The sequence below is a fragment of the Heptranchias perlo genome, chromosome 34 (assembly GCF_035084215.1).
Source record: "Heptranchias perlo isolate sHepPer1 chromosome 34, sHepPer1.hap1, whole genome shotgun sequence".
NCBI lineage: Eukaryota > Metazoa > Chordata > Chondrichthyes > Hexanchiformes > Hexanchidae > Heptranchias > Heptranchias perlo.
This window is the reverse complement of record NC_090358.1, coordinates 17,093,570-17,111,732: the sequence shown is the minus strand read 5'-3', so window position 1 is coordinate 17,111,732 and position 18,163 is coordinate 17,093,570. Positions and strand designations below refer to the sequence as shown.

The following is an 18,163-nucleotide window of genomic DNA, read 5'->3' as shown; positions in this document are numbered from 1 at the left end:
ACAACATACCGTCTTCCAACGTGTGCTGGATAACATGCTCTGACATTCGACTGGCTCCCATGGGCATGTACGCTACAATATAAAATGTGTAATTGCTGGCTGGTTCTAAATCATCAATAATGTAACGAGTTGTGTCATTCCCAATAACCACTTGATATTCCTCATTATTTAAACCTGCAGAAAGGAAAACCCTCTGTCAATTTGTGAGCCTGGGATAATTAACTCAGGCAGCCTGTTACGGCTACACTTTTTTTTAAAAAAAAGAGGGTGGCATGTGATAGAAAAATAACATGAGAGCTGTCTAAATATCCCTTAAAATGACTTTTCAGACTTTTGGTATAATTTTGCAACAAAAATTGTCTGCTTTTAAAGCAAAGAAACTTATTTTTCTATCCCTACTGTGGTAATGAATTCATGCCAAAAGTTGATCTTCCCATAATCAACGTCACCAGCACTTTGCTTCTTAAAGCAAAACACTGCATTTTAAATACAGCCAAAAGCAAAATTATTCCCAATTACATTTTCCCACATTCATGAATAAGCTTAATAGCCACTTAATTTGCAAAACCTAAGAGCCCCATACACAAGTAGTAATTACTGGCTAATAATGAATTTCAAAAGTCCTGATTTCTGACCTAGAAAACAAAATTCTTGAAGGAAAATTAAAGAGTCTTGTTACCCTGCTGAATACTCCAACAGAACTCACGCTGGGGCTTAATGAAATAACTATAATGGAATACAAAGCAACCATTCGACTGCAATCTGCACTCCATAGCCAACACTTTAATGCCTTCAGAAAACCGGTGGTGCTGCCTGAACACACTTCACCACACACTTTAATTATACCTTCATGCATTTCTATACTCTCTGTTCTATGAACTCATAATAAACACCTTTCCCTTGAGAAGGTAAACCTTCTACCCAATTTTAATCATCTCAACAGATCACATTGTTTGTACAGAGAAGGCTGCTATTCCCATTTCATTAGAGAGGCTATTCTCTCTTTGTGACCTCTGCCCAGCAACAGAATATTAACAACAGATGGTCAACTTCTCACATTCCAATTAGACATTGGGAACGGAGAATGTCCAAGCCCAAACAACAAAAAGTGAAGAGGATGATACTTGCAGATTAGCTTTAAAACAAGCTACTTAATTTACGTTTAAACAGATGCGTCTTCTGAAGTTTTAGTCAAGATGCACCTTGTAGGTTTACTGCATTAAACATTTCTTTATTACCTGACATACAGCTAGAATTGTTTATTTATAAGTTATCTACTGGCCAAATGCGAAAATGTATTTCTGAGCAGCACAAGCTCAAAGTGTATGAACAAAATTCAGGGCTCACCTTCTGCTTTCATGTAATGGACCGAGTATGCGATTACTTTATCAGAATTGTACATGGGCCTTTCCCAAGACAGAAGAATCCCTGAACTTGACACGGTTTCTGCCTCGATATTTCTAGGTGCACTAGGCCTGTCCTCAGACATAATAACAATCAGTCTGGCCACTGAAAGAACAGATCCTTGTTGATTTTCAGCCACACACTGGTAAATGGCATCATCTTCGGGAATGATCTGGTTTATCACCAATTTGCTTAAAAATAAAAATAAATAATTTAATTGATTACCTGAATTTTCAAGCACATCAAATATACTAATCTTTATTATCTGTAAATAAGTGTAGCTCTTTAATGGAACAATTTTATGGTTGGCAAATGCAAATCTTAAAAAAGGTGCCCGTATTACATAAACAGCAATTCAAAATTTTCATTTCTCTTATTTTTTTTTAAGAACGTATTCCTTCCCCCCTCATCCTAGAATCATTTACACCATTTTTACACTGTTCACATTCGGAAAACAGGGCAATCCAGCTTACAGACATCTTCACGAATGTCAGTGATGCTACTCCTTGAATGATCCTTCAGCAGGTCCGCATGTGTGACCGAGAACGTGACCACCTCCCTATCTCACAAGGCCAAACTAATACTGGTAAACCTGCTGCCATTGAGGAAACTCACGTGAATTTAAGTCAAACCTGAAATCAAACTTATTTGAGAATTTGTGAACTTCCCTTGACTCTTTCATTTTGTTATAACTTGCCAACCGGCACTTCCATTTATTAGTGTACAATGTGACCAAATTACTAGGAACTACCCAGAGTCTGCTTACTATATAAACCTCATTTGTACAAGATTATTTAATTCCAAAATTAATCTGGTATGGATTTAATTCCAGGAGGGAGCTTAAGTCAGAATCCTCTCAGACTAAAGTCATCTGGTACAGGTAGTCACTCAATCAATCATGACTTCTTATTGGTATGACACCAGCCTTCATGCAACGTAAACAAGAGCCCAAGAGGATGACAGTAAACTTTTGATCTGTGCCATTGATTTACAGGCAACAAAGCAGTTAAGTCACGTTACTGTACAGGGCAGATAAGTGGCTTCATCTGAAGTTTCTCGACCTGCTGTTGATTGCGTGTGCTGTGCTAGAGTCAGGCCAGGTCCAAGTTGGGATAGCACTTCTGGCTTAAAAAGCCATAAACCAACTCTTAAATAGGGCAGTCCGATATCATAATTAACACTTAAAACTGAATAACCTTATTCCTTCAAGCACGAGCTGGTCCATCTTTTGTAAGATCACTTTTTACAAAAGGTTGGTACTGCACAAGGCCAGAGTGATCTCCTGAACTAGTTTCAATCATCTAGGGCGGTCAGAGAGGAATTTCCCAGAACATTTTGGAGGGGGAGGGCGAACAGCCAGCTGTCGTGGTGCACATAGGCACCAACGATATAGGTAAAAAAGGGGATGAGGTCCTAAAAGCAGAATATAGGGAGTTAGGAGGTAAATTAAAAAATAGGACCTCAAAGGTAGTAATCTCAGGATTGCTGCCAGTGCCACGTGCTAGTCAGAGTAGAAATAGGAGGATATTTCAAATGAATACGTGGCTAGAGGAATGGTGCAAGGGGGAGGGATTCAAATTCCTGGGACACTGGAAACGGTTCTGGGGGAGGTGGGACCAGTACAAACCGGACGGTCTGCACCTGGGCAGGGCCGGGACCGCTGTCCTAGGAGGAGTGTTTGCTAGTGCTGTTGGGGAGGGTTTAAACTAAAGTGGCAGGGGGTTGGGAACCTGAGCAGGGAGAGAGAGGAAAGCGTAACAGGAAGGGACAGAAGGTATGGAGTAATAGGTAAAGTGTTAAAAAAGGAAAAAGCAGGAACTAAGCGTCACAAAACAGATTTGAAAGTTTTTTATCTGAATGCACGTAGCATTCGTAATAAAATGGACGAGTTAACGGCACAAATAACTACGTATGGGTATGATCTTGTGGCCATTACAGAAACATGGCTGCAGGGTGACAACGACTGGGAATTAAATATGCCAGGGTATTTAACAATCAGGAAGGACAGGCAGGAAGGAAGGGGAGGTGGGGTGGCTATGTTAATAAAGGAAGGAATCACTGTAATACAGAGAAATGATATTGGGACAAAGCATCAAGATAATGAAACAGTTTGGGTGGAGATAAGGAATAATAAGGGAAAAAAAACATTAGTGGGCGTAGTATATAGGCCTCCTAATAGTTGCAACTCTGCTGGAAGAAGTATTAATCAGGAGATAGTCGGGGCATGTAATAAGGGAACAGCCATAATTATGGGGGATTTTAATTATCATATTAACTGGACAAATCAAATTGGGCAGAGCAGCCTTGAGGACGAGTTCATTGAGTGCATCAGGGATGGATTTCTTGAGCAGTATGTAACTGATCCTACAAGGGGGCAGGCAACCTTGGACCTGGTCCTGTGTAATGAGTCAGGATTAATTAATAATGTCCTAGTTAAGGATCCCCTTGGAACGAGCGACCACAACATGGTTGAATTCCATATCCAATTAGAGGGTGAGAAGGTTGATTCTCAAACAAGCGTACTGAGCTTGAATAAAGGAGACTATGATGGTATGAGAGCGGAATTGATTAAAGTGGACTGGGAAAATAGATTAAAGGGTAAGACGGTACATGAGCAGTGGTGTTCATTTAGGGAGTTATTTTACAACTTTCAAAATAAATATATTCCACTGAGGAAAAAAGGGTGTAAAAGGAATGACAGCCACCCGTGGCTAAGTAAAGAAATCAAGGATAGTATCCGACTAAAAACAAGGACATATAAGGTAGCCAAACTTAGTGGGAGGATAGAAGATTGGGAATTCTTCAAAAGACAGCAAAAAGTAACTAAAGGATTGATTAAGAAAGGGAAGTTAGATTATGAAAAGAAATTAGCAAAAAATATAAAAACAGATAGCAAGAGTTTCTATAGTTATATAAAAAGAAAAAGGGTGGCTAAGGCAAACATAGGTCCCTTAGAGGATGAGACCGGGAAATTAATGGTGGGAAACATGGAGATGGCAAAAATGCTGAACAAATATTTTGTTTCAGTCTTTACAGTAGAGGACACTAAGAATATCCCAACACTGGACAAACAGGGGACTCTCGGGGGGGAGGAGCTAAATACGATTAAAATCACTCAAGAGATGGTACTCAGTAAAATAATGGGACTCCAGGCGGATAAATCCCCTGGACCTGATGGCTTCCATCCTAGGGTCTTGAGGGAAGTGGCAGTAGGGATTGTGGATGCTTTGGTGATAGTTTTCCAAAATTCCCTGGACTCAGGAGAGGTCCCGGCAGATTGGAAAACTGCTAATGTAACACCGTTATTTAAAAAGGGTAGTAGGCAGAAGGCTGGAAATTATAGGCCAGTTAGCTTAACATCTGTGGTGGGTAAAATTTTGGAGTCTATTATTAAGGAGACAGTAACGGAACATTTAGATAAGCATAATTTAATAGGACAAAGTCAGCATGGCTTTATGAAGGGGAAGTCATGTCTGACAAATTTGCTTGAGTTCTTCGAGGATATAACGTATAGGGTGGATAAAGGGGAACCAGTGGACGTAGTGTATTTAGACTTCCAGAAGGCATTCGACAAGGTGCCACATAAAAGATTATTACTTAAGATAAAAAATCACGGGATTGGGGGTAATATTCTGGCATGGGTGGAGGATTGGTTATCGAACAGGAAGCAGAGAGTTGGGATAAATGGTTCATTTTCGGACTGGCAACCAGTAACCAGTGGTGTTCCACAGGGGTCGGTGCTGGGTCCCCAACTCTTTACAATCTATATTAACGATTTGGAGGAGGGGACTGAGTGCAACATATCAAAATTTGCAGATGATACAAAGATGGGAGGGAAAGTAGAGAGTGAGGAGGACATAAAAAACCTGCAAGGGGATATAGACAGGCTGGGTGAGTGGGCGGAGATTTGGCAGATGCAATATAATATTGGAAAATGTGAGGTTATGCACTTTGGCAGGAAAAATCAGAGAGCAAGTTATTTTCTTAATGGCGAGAGACTGGAAAGTACTGCAGTACAAAGGGATCTGGGGGTCCTAGTGCAAGAAAATCAAAAAGTTGGTATGCAGGTGCAGCAGGTGATCAAGAAAGCCAACGGAATGTTAGCTTTTATTGCTAGGGGGATAGAATATAAAAACAAGGAGGTATTGCTGCAGTTATATAAGGTATTGGTGAGACCGCACCTGGAATACTGCATACAGTTTTGGTCTCCATACTTAAGAAAATACATACTTGCTCTCGAGGCAGTACAAAGAAGGTTCACTCGGTTAATCCCGGGGATGAGGGGGCGGACATATGAGGAGAGGTTGAGTAGATTGGGACTCTACTCATTGGAGTTCAGAAGAATGAGAGGCGATCTTATTGAAACATATAAGATTGTGAAGGGTCTTGATCGGGTGGATGCGGTAAGGATGTTCCCAAAGATGGGTGAAACTAGAACTAGGGGGCATAATCTTAGAATAAGGGGCTGCTCTTTCAAAACTGAGATGAGGAGAAACTTCTTCACTCAGAGGGTGGTAGGTCTGTGGAATTTGCTGCCCCAGGAAGCTGTGGAAGCTACATCATTAGATAAATTTAAAACAGAAATAGACAGTTTCCTAGAAGTAAAGGGAATTAGGGGTTATGGGGAGCGGGCAGGAAATTGGACATGAAGCTGAGTTCGGATCGGTCAATGCCCTGTGGGTGGCGGAGAGGGCCCAGGGGCTATGTGGCCGGGTCCTGCTCCGACTTCTTGTGTTCTTTAGATTTGTGGTTGGGATCAGATCAGCCATGATCTTATTGAATGGCGGAGCAGGCTCGAGGGGCCGATTGGCCTACTCCTGCTCCAATTTCTTATGTTCTTATGTTCTTATTCCCCCCCTCCCCAACCACCCCCACCCCCCCAACCACCACCTAAATTGGCCTGGGTTTTTATCTGTTTTTTTGCCACTCCCAGGAGATATCATGCTTTTGGGTGAGGTGGAGTGTTTATATTGTGATAACTTGTGAGAGACAGGCTGAATGGACCAGAGGTCTTTTCCTGTCTGTCGTTGTCCGTTTGTTTGTAACCAGTATGTTCTCTTTGCATACTGCTCTGAGATTTGTTGAGTTTCCACTACTTAGAGCTTTTAAATCAATCCTCAGCAAGACAATAATAAAGACATCTGTAATCTGCAGTGCTATAAGTGTAGCATAAAACGGTCAATATGGGCTCGTACCAGAGGAAACCAAAGCTCCTACAAAAGGTAGCCTCATTCTGTTTCAGTTCACACAAGTAACAGCAAAAAACAGTGCAAAGCCCTCTTTTTAAACTTAACTTTTTTAAAAAGTGTTTTTAAAACCCTGGCAATACAGGGAACCACATTTCAATTAAACATAACTGACTGACTGGCCTATGACATTTTCTTCATTGGAAGAAAAAGATCGGAGTCCGGGGTTAGTAAGCAGTGCTCCGTGCCTTCCCCCACTCCACAATATTGCAAGTAACCACAGCTCCCTGCCTGATTCTGTCCTCAACCATCCACACACACTTCCAAAAACAAAAGCAGGAAGCCTAACTAATGCTCCGCTCCTACCCCAGGTCACTGAGGTCAACCACACCACCCCCACAGCCACCCCAGCAGACATGAGTGATTGAACCTGGATCCTTCCTGTGGCTTAGTACCACACTACGTGGTGCATTTACCAACTGAGGCATCCAGGAGTTCAGTTGAAATACCATGTCCTGGACACCAAGTCCAGGACATGGTATACCAAGTTTCCTTCAACTTCCAGTTTGAATGGTACTGTTACTTTTCATAGAATCATAGAAAGGTTACAGCATGGAAGGGGGCCATTCGGCCCAATCGAGTCTGTGCCGGCTCCATGTAAGAGCAATCCAGCTAGTACCACTCCCCCGCCCTATCCACGTAGCCCTGCAAGTTTTTTCCTTTCAAATACTTATCCAGTTCCCTTTTGAAAACCACAATTGAATCTGCCTCCACCACCCACCCTGGCAGTGCATTCTAGATCCTAACCACTCGCTGCGTAAAAAAGTTTTTCCTCATGTCACCTTTGGTTCTTTTGTCAATCGCCTTAAATCTATGTCCTCTGGGTCTTGACCCCTCTGCCAACAGAAACAGTTTCTCTCCATCTATTCTGTCTAGACCCTTCATGATTTTGAATACCTCTATCAAATCTCCTCGCAATCTTCTCTGTTCCAAGGAGAACAACCACAGCTTCTCCAATCTATCCACATAACTTATGTCCCTCATCCCTGGAATCATTCTAGTAAATCTTTTTTGCACCCTCTCTAAGGCCTTCATATCTTTCCTAAAGTGCGGTGCCCAAAACTGGACACAATACTCCAGTTGTGGCCGAACCAGTGTTTTATAAAGGTTCATCATGACTTCCTTGCTTTTGTACTCTATGCCTCTATTTATAAAGCCCAATATCCCATATGCTTTTTTAACCGCTTTCTCAAACTGCCATGCCATTTTCAACGATTTGTGCACATATACCCCTAGATCTCTCTGTTCCTGTACCCCTTTTAGATCTGTGCCCTTTAGTTTATATTGCCTCTCCTCGTTCTTCCTACCGAAATGTATCATTTCATATTGTTCTGCGTTAAATTTCATCTGCCACGTGTCCGCCCATTCCACCAGCCTGTCGAGATCCTTTTGAAGTCTATCACTATGCTCCTCACTGTTCACTACACTTCCAAGTTTTCTGTCATGTGCAAACTTGGAAATTGTGCCCTGTACACCCAAGTCCAAGTCATTAATATATATCAAGAAAAGCAGTGGTCCCAGTACTGACCCCCAGGGAACACCACTATACACCTCCCTCCAGTCTGAAAAACAACCGTTCACCGGTACTCACTGCTTCCTGTTACTTAGCCAATTTTGTATACATGTTGCTACTGCCCCCTTTTTACCATGGGCTTCATTCTTGATGACAAGCCTATGTATGCAGCACTTTATCAAATGCCTTTTGGAAATCCATATACTCCACATCAACCGCATTGCCCTCACTGACCCTCTCTGTTACCTCATCAAAAAACTCAAATCGAGTTACTTAAACACAATTTGCCTTTAAACAAATCTGTGCTGGCTTTCCCTAATCAATCCACACTTGTCCAAGCAACTGCTAATTCTGTCCCAGATTATCGTTTCTAAAAGTTTCCCCACCATCGAGGTTAAACTGACTGGCCTGTAGTTGCTGGGTTTATCCTTACACCATTTTTTGAACAAGGATGTAACATTTGCAATTCTCCACTCATCTGGCACCATCCCGTATCTAAGGATGTTTGGAAGATTATGGCCAGTACCTGCGCAATTTCCACCCATACTTCCCTCAGCAACCTAGGGTGCATCCCATCCGGACTGGGTGACTTATCTACTTTAAGTACAGCTGGCCTTTCTAGTATCTCCTTTTTATCAATTATTAGCCCATCCAGTATCTCAACTACATCTTTTACTGAGACTCTGGCAGCATCTTCTTCCTTGGTAAAGACAGATGCAAAGTACTCATTTAGTAGCTCGGCCATGCCCTCTGCCTCCATGAGTAGATCTCCTTTATGGTCCCTGATCGGCCCCACCCCTCCACTTACTACCCATTCACATGCCTATAGAAGACTTTTGGATTCCCTTTTATGTTTGCCGCCAGTCTATTCTCATACTCTCTCTTTGCCCCTCTTATTTCCTTTTTCATTTCCCCTGTGAACTTTCTATATTCGGCCTGGTTCTCACTTGTATTATCAACCTGACATCTGTCATATGCCCCTTTTTCTGCTTCATTTTACTCTCTCTTGTCATCCAGGGAGCTCTGGCTTTAATTGCCCTACCTTTCTCCCTCGTGAGAATGTACCTAGACTGGACATTCATAAACCCGCAATTGAACTAAATACATTTAAAAATGCATCTTTAACTGTGTGAAAATTGTAGTCACTAAAAAGTATGCTGAATGATCTTAACTTAGAATTAACAATCCTGCACAGGCTAACTAAGGTCTTTAAGATCAATTCATTTATCAACGTAACTGTAAAAAGTTAGTCTGTTGAGTTTCTAGACCAAACTGTCATTCACAGAATTCAAACAGAAACATGACTGGACTAAGAGCTCCACTTAACACCACAACCACTAGATTGATTCCTGGGATGAGGGGGTTGTCCTGAGGAGAAGTTGAGTAGGATGGACCTATGCACTCTGGAGTTTAGAAGAACGAAAGGTGATCTCATTGAAACATAAGATTCTGAGAGGACTAGACAGGGTAGCTGCTGAGAGGCTATTTCCCCTGGCTAGAGAGTCTAGAACTAGGGGGGCATAGCCTCAGGATAAGGGGTCAGCCATTTAGGATTGAGATAAGGAGAAATTTCTTCACTACGAGGGTTGTGAATTTTTAAAATTCTCTACCCCAGATGCCTGTCGATGCTCAGTTGTTCAAGGCTGAGGTCAATAGATTTTTCGACTCTAAGGGAATCAAGGGATATGGGGATCGGGCGGGAAAGTGGAGTTGAGGTCGACGATCAGCCATGATCTAACTGAATGGCGGAGCAGGCTTGAGGGGCCATATGGCCTACTCCTGCTGCTATTTCTTATTTTCTAAGCAAAATCAAGTGCATTTTAGAAAAACATTACAACAGAATCATATTGGATTTCTTTCATATTTCAGCTCTGCAAATAGGAAGCAAAGTTTTCAAAACAAAATCAAAAATAAATCAGCATGTACCTGCTATACTGGACTTTGATACGTCCATTGGAGTGAATCCTTTGTCCATTCTTCAGCCAGCTAATTTTAGGTGTAGGAATACCTTCTGCCTGACACATAAACCTGGCTGTGCCAGCACGAGGCCTTGTCAGGCTCTCCGGCCACTCAACAAAAGATGGTGGGGCTATAAAACAACAGTGGAAAACACTAGTAAAACTATATTCTTGTTTTGCGCTGGAAAAGTGCCAGGTCATCTTGCCTGATAGATCAAGGACGTAAGCCTAAATAAAAAATACCTCACATTGTGAGGCACTCTCTCGGCAGCATGACTAACCATATCTTCAGCCAATCAATCAGTCATGGATTGGCATTGGTGGAAGTCCCAACTGAGGGGGTGCAACATCCTTTGGTGAAAAAAGTGGGAAATAGGATGCCGTTTTTCTCCCAGTCATAGACAATGATAGAAAATTATATCTAAAGCAATTTAAAATGTAAACCATTTACATTTTCAAATCATTAGAATCATCTATGATGTCTACTTTTAGTTAGAGAGGTCAGCACCAATGTTCACGCCACAGTATATGAGAGATTGCATGCCCCATGATGAATAAGGTGATGCTAGGCCCTGTAGTAGTTTTAGAACATTGTATACATACATATACACACTACAACTTCATGTTACTCTCAGCATGGTATTTTAATTTTTAAAAAATATTTTGTTCTGTAAATTCAGCAAAGCACTCAATATATTAAAAAAAACTTGTCTTTTGCTTCTGGGACATGAGAACAAATCCAGCCCAGAGTAATGCAATATAAGTTTCCTGTCTGCTACAGTCCTATGTCAAAAGGGTTTGGGCTGTCTCAGTCCAGTTCCCACAGCAAAGAACTGGTCTTAATTAGGCACTAGTTAGCAATCCAACTTTGAGAGGCCTGGTGCAGGAAATGGAAATCTCACATTAATACAGTAGGGATGCTCTTAAGTTGGGGCTAATGCACATTTATGGAGCAAAATGCAGATAACTTTATTGTGCATCTCACCATGGCTATACCAGACCTGGAAATGTTTAATGCTGACACCGTGTGCCCAAATTAGGTACCCAAATTAGGTAAATGTTTCATCTTGCAGCACTAACATTCTTCACTTTGTTAATATTCATTAGGAAAATTCAAATTTTAAAAATGTTTAAACTTGTCTATTTGCACCTTGTGTATCTTATTTACATGTGAAATACAAGTGGATCAATGGGAGACAAACATGAATCAACGAGTGACCAGACCTGCGTTCAAAGCAGGAGAGATTCAACATGGACTCTGTTTAAATTACACAGTTCCATTATTTTCTTAAAGATATGGTTTTGTCTTTTATTTTGATTATCCACTAAGCTATTTACACAAATGAAGATAAATCAGTGGCTCCTGTTAGTTGCTCAGCTACCCTTATGGAATGTCCACTGTGTTCACCCACATTCTTCTTGGGATAACAGTTCTGTCTCACTACCTTTTAAAAGCTTTACCCTTTTTGTAAATAATTGTAAACAAAATACCATTTATTTGTGTCAGGTTGGCTAAGTTGGTAGTTCCCTCAATGTGGGTTCTGAGTACATAATCTAGGCTGCCACATCAGAGCAGCACTGAAGGAGTGCTGCACTGTCGGAGGTACCATCCTTCAGATGTCCTGATGGATATTTAAAAAGCCCATGGCACTATTCGAAGAGAAGTAGGGAGTTTTGCCTGGCCAATATTCCTCCCTCAACCAGTAGCACCAAAATAATAGATTAACTGGCCATGCATCTCAATGCAGTTCTGGGTTTGTGTGTTCACCTACATGACAATGGTGACTGCACTTCAAAGCAATTAACTGTATGTACTTTGGGATGTTTCTGAAAGACATATTCAACACTATATATTCAATGCAAGTTCTTTATAATTTGATTTTACTTAAATAACATGTAATGAGCATATCTATGACTCATCATCAAAATTTATTTAAAAAAACACCTGCATATGAATAATTTACCAAAATAATGAAACACTGCTTCTTCAAATTACTTGGAGCCAAAGACATTGCAAGAATGGACAGCAAGAATACCAGAACTTGGTTAGAACGTGTCCCTTGTTACAATTTGTTTTGTTGGCTCCTAAGGACAGCACTAAGAACCTTCAAATTGCACTAACTACTGGGATCGCAGATTAAGCTTCGAGTCCTTAGGTTAGACGTGTTTGTTAACTTACCTAACACAGTAAGCATAGCTGTGGCTACAGTGTAATTGCGAGTGCCTGGTGTGGTGGCCCGACACACATATACTCCAGCATGCTGCACTTTCACATCTGATATCATCAAATTCCCATTCCCCAGAACCCGTGTATTGAAAACATCAATAGATCTGTGATCTGTTTGGAAAAAGCAGATATTAGTATCAACCGACCATTAAAATTAGATCAACATCATTCAGAAAAACAAACGCCAGTTGTTAAAATGGAAGAAATGCTAACCACATTTATTCATAAAATGAAATCATTTTTAAAAACAGGAAAAATGAAGTATCTTGAATAAAATATGGCCTACAGTAATTGTTATATATATTAATTAATATTGGTATGTTGTAAACAGTGTTTAAATGTTAGATTTGTTACATCAAGAAGTCAGGGTATTTTTAAAACTGTCTGTTATTCCCAGTTTAACTATTGCAAGTATCAATATTGCAAAGAATGGAGAGAGGAATAAGAGGAAATGGACAACTCACCTAAACGACTCCAAGAAACAAGAGGCTTTGGGGAACCAATGGCGACACATTCCAGCATTGCAGTTTGATGCACAGGCACAGTGAGATTTTGGGGACCTGCTACAATCACTGGTTTCTGTGAAGTTTTTGGCTCCCATGCTGTCAGATATAAATTAATGCAAATCGATCAATGGAAATCATTGCTATTTACTATAGAACCCTAATCAAATACCCCATGAAGTTTAACCAACTAGCAAAACCAAATAAAAATTAAAATGAAATGGTGTCTTGCGCACAGGATTTCTCTCAATAACAAAAGAAAGCAAAACAAAAGTGGACGAAAGTTAGTTTTTAAACATGTCATGTCAGAAAGTGACGCAAGTTTCCATTTTGGGGAAAAAGCAAATGATTCTTAAACTTAACTGCAGCTGAAGCTATGAACCATGAGTACTAACAGATATATCTTATTTTAAATAGCACCACTACCAGATTGAGGAAAATTAGAAAGAAGCAGTAAGATCCCAATAAATGGTGAAAGGAGAATCTCACATCTAATCAAATCAAATAATGTCATGAGCGATTCTATTTAAAACCTCTCTTTTCCCTTTAAAATCAACAGAATCCTGTATGTTAAAAACTAGCAGCAATGTGCAGTTAACTGCATGTAGAATACTGTTGCATTTCAAGCATTAGCTTTATCTTGACCTTAGGACAGCCTTACTAGCAATTTGATCATGGCTATGGAAAATTTGCCACATTAATTGCTGACTTGATCCCAACCAGCCTTTCAAACCCAAAGGACACCACTGTGAAGACAGCTATTCCTTGTGCTATCCTGTTCCTAGCCAGAGATGAAATCAGCACTATTTTACTCACAAAATACAGTCAATTTCTTCAAAGACATAATTTGCTTCATTATATTGAAGATGTGACTGAACAGCAATAATATACCTGTTAATTGCAACAGTGAGTTTAGGATAATCTGATCTCAACCACCCTGCACTTTTAGCATTTCCATAACAAAACACAACTTGCATTCTCATCCATTAGTCATTTCCCTGGCTCAGAATGCATGTGCACACACTTTTTAGATTAGATGTAGTGATGATGTGTATCTTCGGCTGTGAAGTTGAATGGGCAGCCTAATTGAATCAATTACTGGTCATTGTACTGAAAGAAAAACATCTCAATTGTGTACCTGGAATAACAGTTAAAATGGCTTCCGCACTCCTGCGTCTATTTGCAACGTTGGTTGCAACACAGCGGTACTGTCCAGCATGCTGTTCCTCAACACCATAGATCTGAAGGACTCCAGTTGGCAAAGCAGTTATCCTGAGAAGAGAAAGAGATATTACTTTTAAGTATTTTGTTTTCTAAAAAAAATGAATTGTTTGGGTTTCTAGCAAAAATGTAGTGCACTGCAGTGACAACAGTAACAATTCAGTAACACTTGTTACAAATTAGTGCATGGCAGTAACACTGGTAATAATTTAGTGCAAAAACAGAAATGTCTGCATAATTAAGACAGCATTATATTCAAACTACTCTTTGCATGTTGGTGTAAAATTCCAGAGTTCCTTCTCAGATACAATACCTGTCAGTAGCTAGCGGCAGTGCTGTCCGGTTGAATTCCCAGGTTATGATTGGTGGAGGATTTGCATGTATCTTGCAGATAAACCGGGCTACTTCGCCTTCATTGGCCACAGTATGGGCTGGCTGAACTTCAAATGGAGACATACCTGGGAATTAAAGGGACATTGATGTGGTTAGATACACACAAACTAGCAGCTAGGATACAACTAGAAAGTAAACCCCTCCAGTGTGGGAAAACTACCAAATGATGAATTCATAGGAAGCAAACGGAAAACACTTCCTACAAGTTAAAAAGTGAATATTCAACAGCACCAGCAGGCAGCAATAAGCACAATGCGACGACAACCAACGGTTAACCTTCAGAATGATTGAGTCTAACAGCATTCATGCAACTTTTCCTTAGTTACATATAGAGACAGATTCCACAAATTATTTTTCAAGTAGAAAAAAATTGTTTCCTCAAGTATGATGTCTCCCCTACAACTTTTAAGCTAGGTATATAGTTGGTCATAGGATCGGACCATCGATAAAACTGTTAATTTAGATACATTGTTAATCACAAAAGATTTTAGTGAATGATTCTAAACAGGAAAAAACAAAAAATAATGGGGGATACATGGAATGCTTTTCAGACAGTTTAGGAGACAGGGAGATTCTTTCCTGGACTCCGTGTTCTATTAAAATACCGCATAAAATAAAATATTAAACATTAAATGGAAGCATTCTCTCATTTGAACTTAAATGAATATTTGTTAAATAAGTTGAAATTCCCAAACCATGTCCTGTATATACTAATTGAGTTCACTCCCATTAGCAAAATAATAGCTTAAATTTCTATTAAACAATTTTTGCTCAGATTATGCATTTATTTAGTCAAATATTGTCCACTTTATATACAAGCAAGTGCTTTCTATCAGAATCAGACTAAATTTGCAGTCTATGAATTTCCTTTAATAACAGGCAGAAACAGACCCCCGAAGTTACTTTTGAGCAAAAGATAATCAACTTTCTTCTACCATTTTAAGCTATGTACATACAGTCATTTTGTCGAACATTACTTCTACAAAGCACTGCCAGATATAGTTCAGTAATGCAGTGAAATGCAGTCTTCCACCATAATTAATCGCCTGCACGAAATTATGCAACTAAAAATCCTTACTAATGTTTTCTGTGACGTCCTAATAAATTCTGTAGCAAATAGTTAATTTACTTTAATATGATGGACTGTATCAATGTAAAATTGACTTTTTCCAATACAAGTGGCTACCATCTCACAGATGTTTATGCCAGCAGTAATTGAAAGAAACCTGGTGAGGAGAGTCATTTCTCACACTCCAGGATCTGAAAGAAACTCCAAACTCTTTCAGGGTTGCACAGTTGCAGGTGACAAACCTTCCTCAGGATAAGTGATCATTCTGAGACTCACCATGCAACCTACAGACATCTCGCTAACAATCAGAAAAACGTTACGTTCATAAATATTTCACACCTCTGTAAATTTGTAACTCATCAATATGTAAAAAGGAATTAAATCTAAGTTCTCGTGTCATAAACAAAGACACGTTTGTGGATCAATAGAAACCTGTAAAGATTAAAGAAACCTAAAACCGAATCAATGGGTAAAAATACAGGTTGCAATCAATTAATAATCAACCAGCCCATTGGGGGTCCAATAAATGTCAGAGATCAATCACGCTTCGTAGTGAAAGACGCACACAATTTACCAATGGAAATTAAAATGCCTATCCCCCCTCGCCATCTGCACTACTTAAAATTCAACTTCAACAAAAATATACTTAAAGCAGTTTGTGGAACAGTTTTCTCAATAGCTTGAGGAGTTTATCCAGTGAGTAGCCTCACCATGCAGACCAGAAGGTCTTTAGATTGTGTTGAGTTAGCGAGGAGAAAAATTAGGGGAACTACAATTGGCCCCAGCACTCCTGGGCTAGGACAGAATTCCCATTCCCAATCACCATCCAGTGTCCCTGCTGGAAACGTGTGTCTAAACAATAAAGATAGAACCAGGAGCAGCTGTGATGCCTCAGTGGTTGAACTCACTGTGAAAACTCACACATGAACAATGGCCACTTAGGCAAGGTACACGAGGGTGACTGGCATTTGTGAAATTATACCCCAAACATGGAGTTCCTGCCTTCCAGACACGATGGGAGGGAAGGGAATTGGTCAAAAAAAGGTCATTTATAATACAATGATCAGAAGAAATATGCATATACTTGTTATATTTTTGGGTATTCAAATCATGTTAAATGTATATGTGAAACTTATTACAATTAAATTATTACAATTATTACAATTTAATATAATGGGTCATTTGCTGGCTCTCTCTGCCTTCCGGATGTTTCTGCCTCTCTCTGTTTTTTTTCTCTGTTTTTTTTCCCTGTTTGTTTTTTTGTTGAATGTGTATTCGGGGGTTCTGCAGGTGACACCTCTGTCTGAACACGGTGATTGCCTTGGCAACGGGCAGTTGCAGGGGCAGTCTGTAAACACCATGTATTGTTCTATATGTATAAATGCGTAGGCTTCAAGGAGCTCCTGAAACATTTACCTGAGGAAGGAGGAAGTCTCCAAAAGCTTGTGAATTTAAAATAAAATTGCTGGACTATAACTTGGTGTTGTAAAATTGTTTACAATTGTCAACCCCAGTCCATCACCGGCATCTCCACATCATTATTACAATTAGTTGTTGTCTTAAAAACTTCCAGAAGGACTAGTTAATTCAATGTACCACCTAACAGTCTTGGTTCTTGGTGGATCCAACAAAATGACAGTTAAGTCTAAAAGAGGGATTCATGAATCATAAATAAATAAATAAATCTCTTTCATTTCAGGAACATACTACCCAATTTCAAGGGTAACAAGCAAATCAAAGTTGAAAACCAAATCTTCATAAATCTATATTTTTATGCATTTAAGTCACGTTAAATTCTTGGCAAAACATTGAAATGATGTTGAGAACCTAATGGCTTTTCACACTTTCTTGTGAGTTGCTAATGCCCCTGATTTTACTGTGAATGTAAAATGCAATCTGCTTTTGTCTTAGCACAATGCCACTGATGCACTCTTGCTTAACTAACAAAAGTGCCTTGTCAGATTCTCTTACTATAACACAATTAGCTTCCTGTGAGATGAAAGCCAAGAACTAGCCAATACTAATCCGATTTACAATCAGTTAAGGTCGTCCATATGTAACAGCATTTTACACCACCACTGTGAAAGGTGCTTGCTTGGATCACTCTACACATTACAGGGTTTACTCACATGCTCCAGAAGAGCAGATGTTGGATGAGATGTACAGCAAAAAAATCAATACAAGGATTTCAATAAGAAATAAGATACTTCCCTCTACTTTCACAACAAACACTCTGAATTTGCATATTAACAGATGAAAAATACTGTGGGCAATTTGAAGTCAAGCTAAAGATATTCTGCATCCAGAAAAAGTATTATGCTCCTAATTTGCCCAAGATACAGTGTATAAAGTTTAACAGCAATTTATAATATGTATACAATACATGCAGAACACTCCCTTGCCCTCACTGCAAAAATAGCAACTTAGCAAAACTATGTAATATATGAAATGGGCAGGGAATGGACAAAATAAGTTGCTTTTCCTCAGACTGCATGCACAGTAGAAGCAGTCCAAATCAAAAAGAGATGCAAGACAAATTCTACTCATCAGAGACCTTGGGCCTGCAAATTTCAATATTTATCTGACAGAATCTTACTATATGTAAAAAGTGTATATGCATAGCTTTGGA

General features: G+C 39.7%; 1 protein-coding gene across 1 annotated transcript in view; it reads right to left on the bottom strand.

Moving 5' to 3' along the window:
* The window catches only part of LOC137301627 (protogenin-like), a 109,797-nt gene that overhangs the window by 46,621 nt on the left and 45,013 nt on the right, over positions 1-18,163 (bottom strand). The window contains exons 3-10 of the mRNA XM_067971172.1: positions 14,386-14,530; positions 13,990-14,123; positions 13,039-13,041; positions 12,813-12,950; positions 12,301-12,459; positions 10,090-10,252; positions 1,348-1,595; positions 10-174 (exon numbers count right to left, since the gene is read on the bottom strand). Of these exons, the coding sequence (XP_067827273.1) occupies positions 10-174; positions 1,348-1,595; positions 10,090-10,252; positions 12,301-12,459; positions 12,813-12,950; positions 13,039-13,041; positions 13,990-14,123; positions 14,386-14,530 (1,155 nt within the window). The remainder of the gene's footprint in view (positions 1-9; positions 175-1,347; positions 1,596-10,089; positions 10,253-12,300; positions 12,460-12,812; positions 12,951-13,038; positions 13,042-13,989; positions 14,124-14,385; positions 14,531-18,163) is intronic.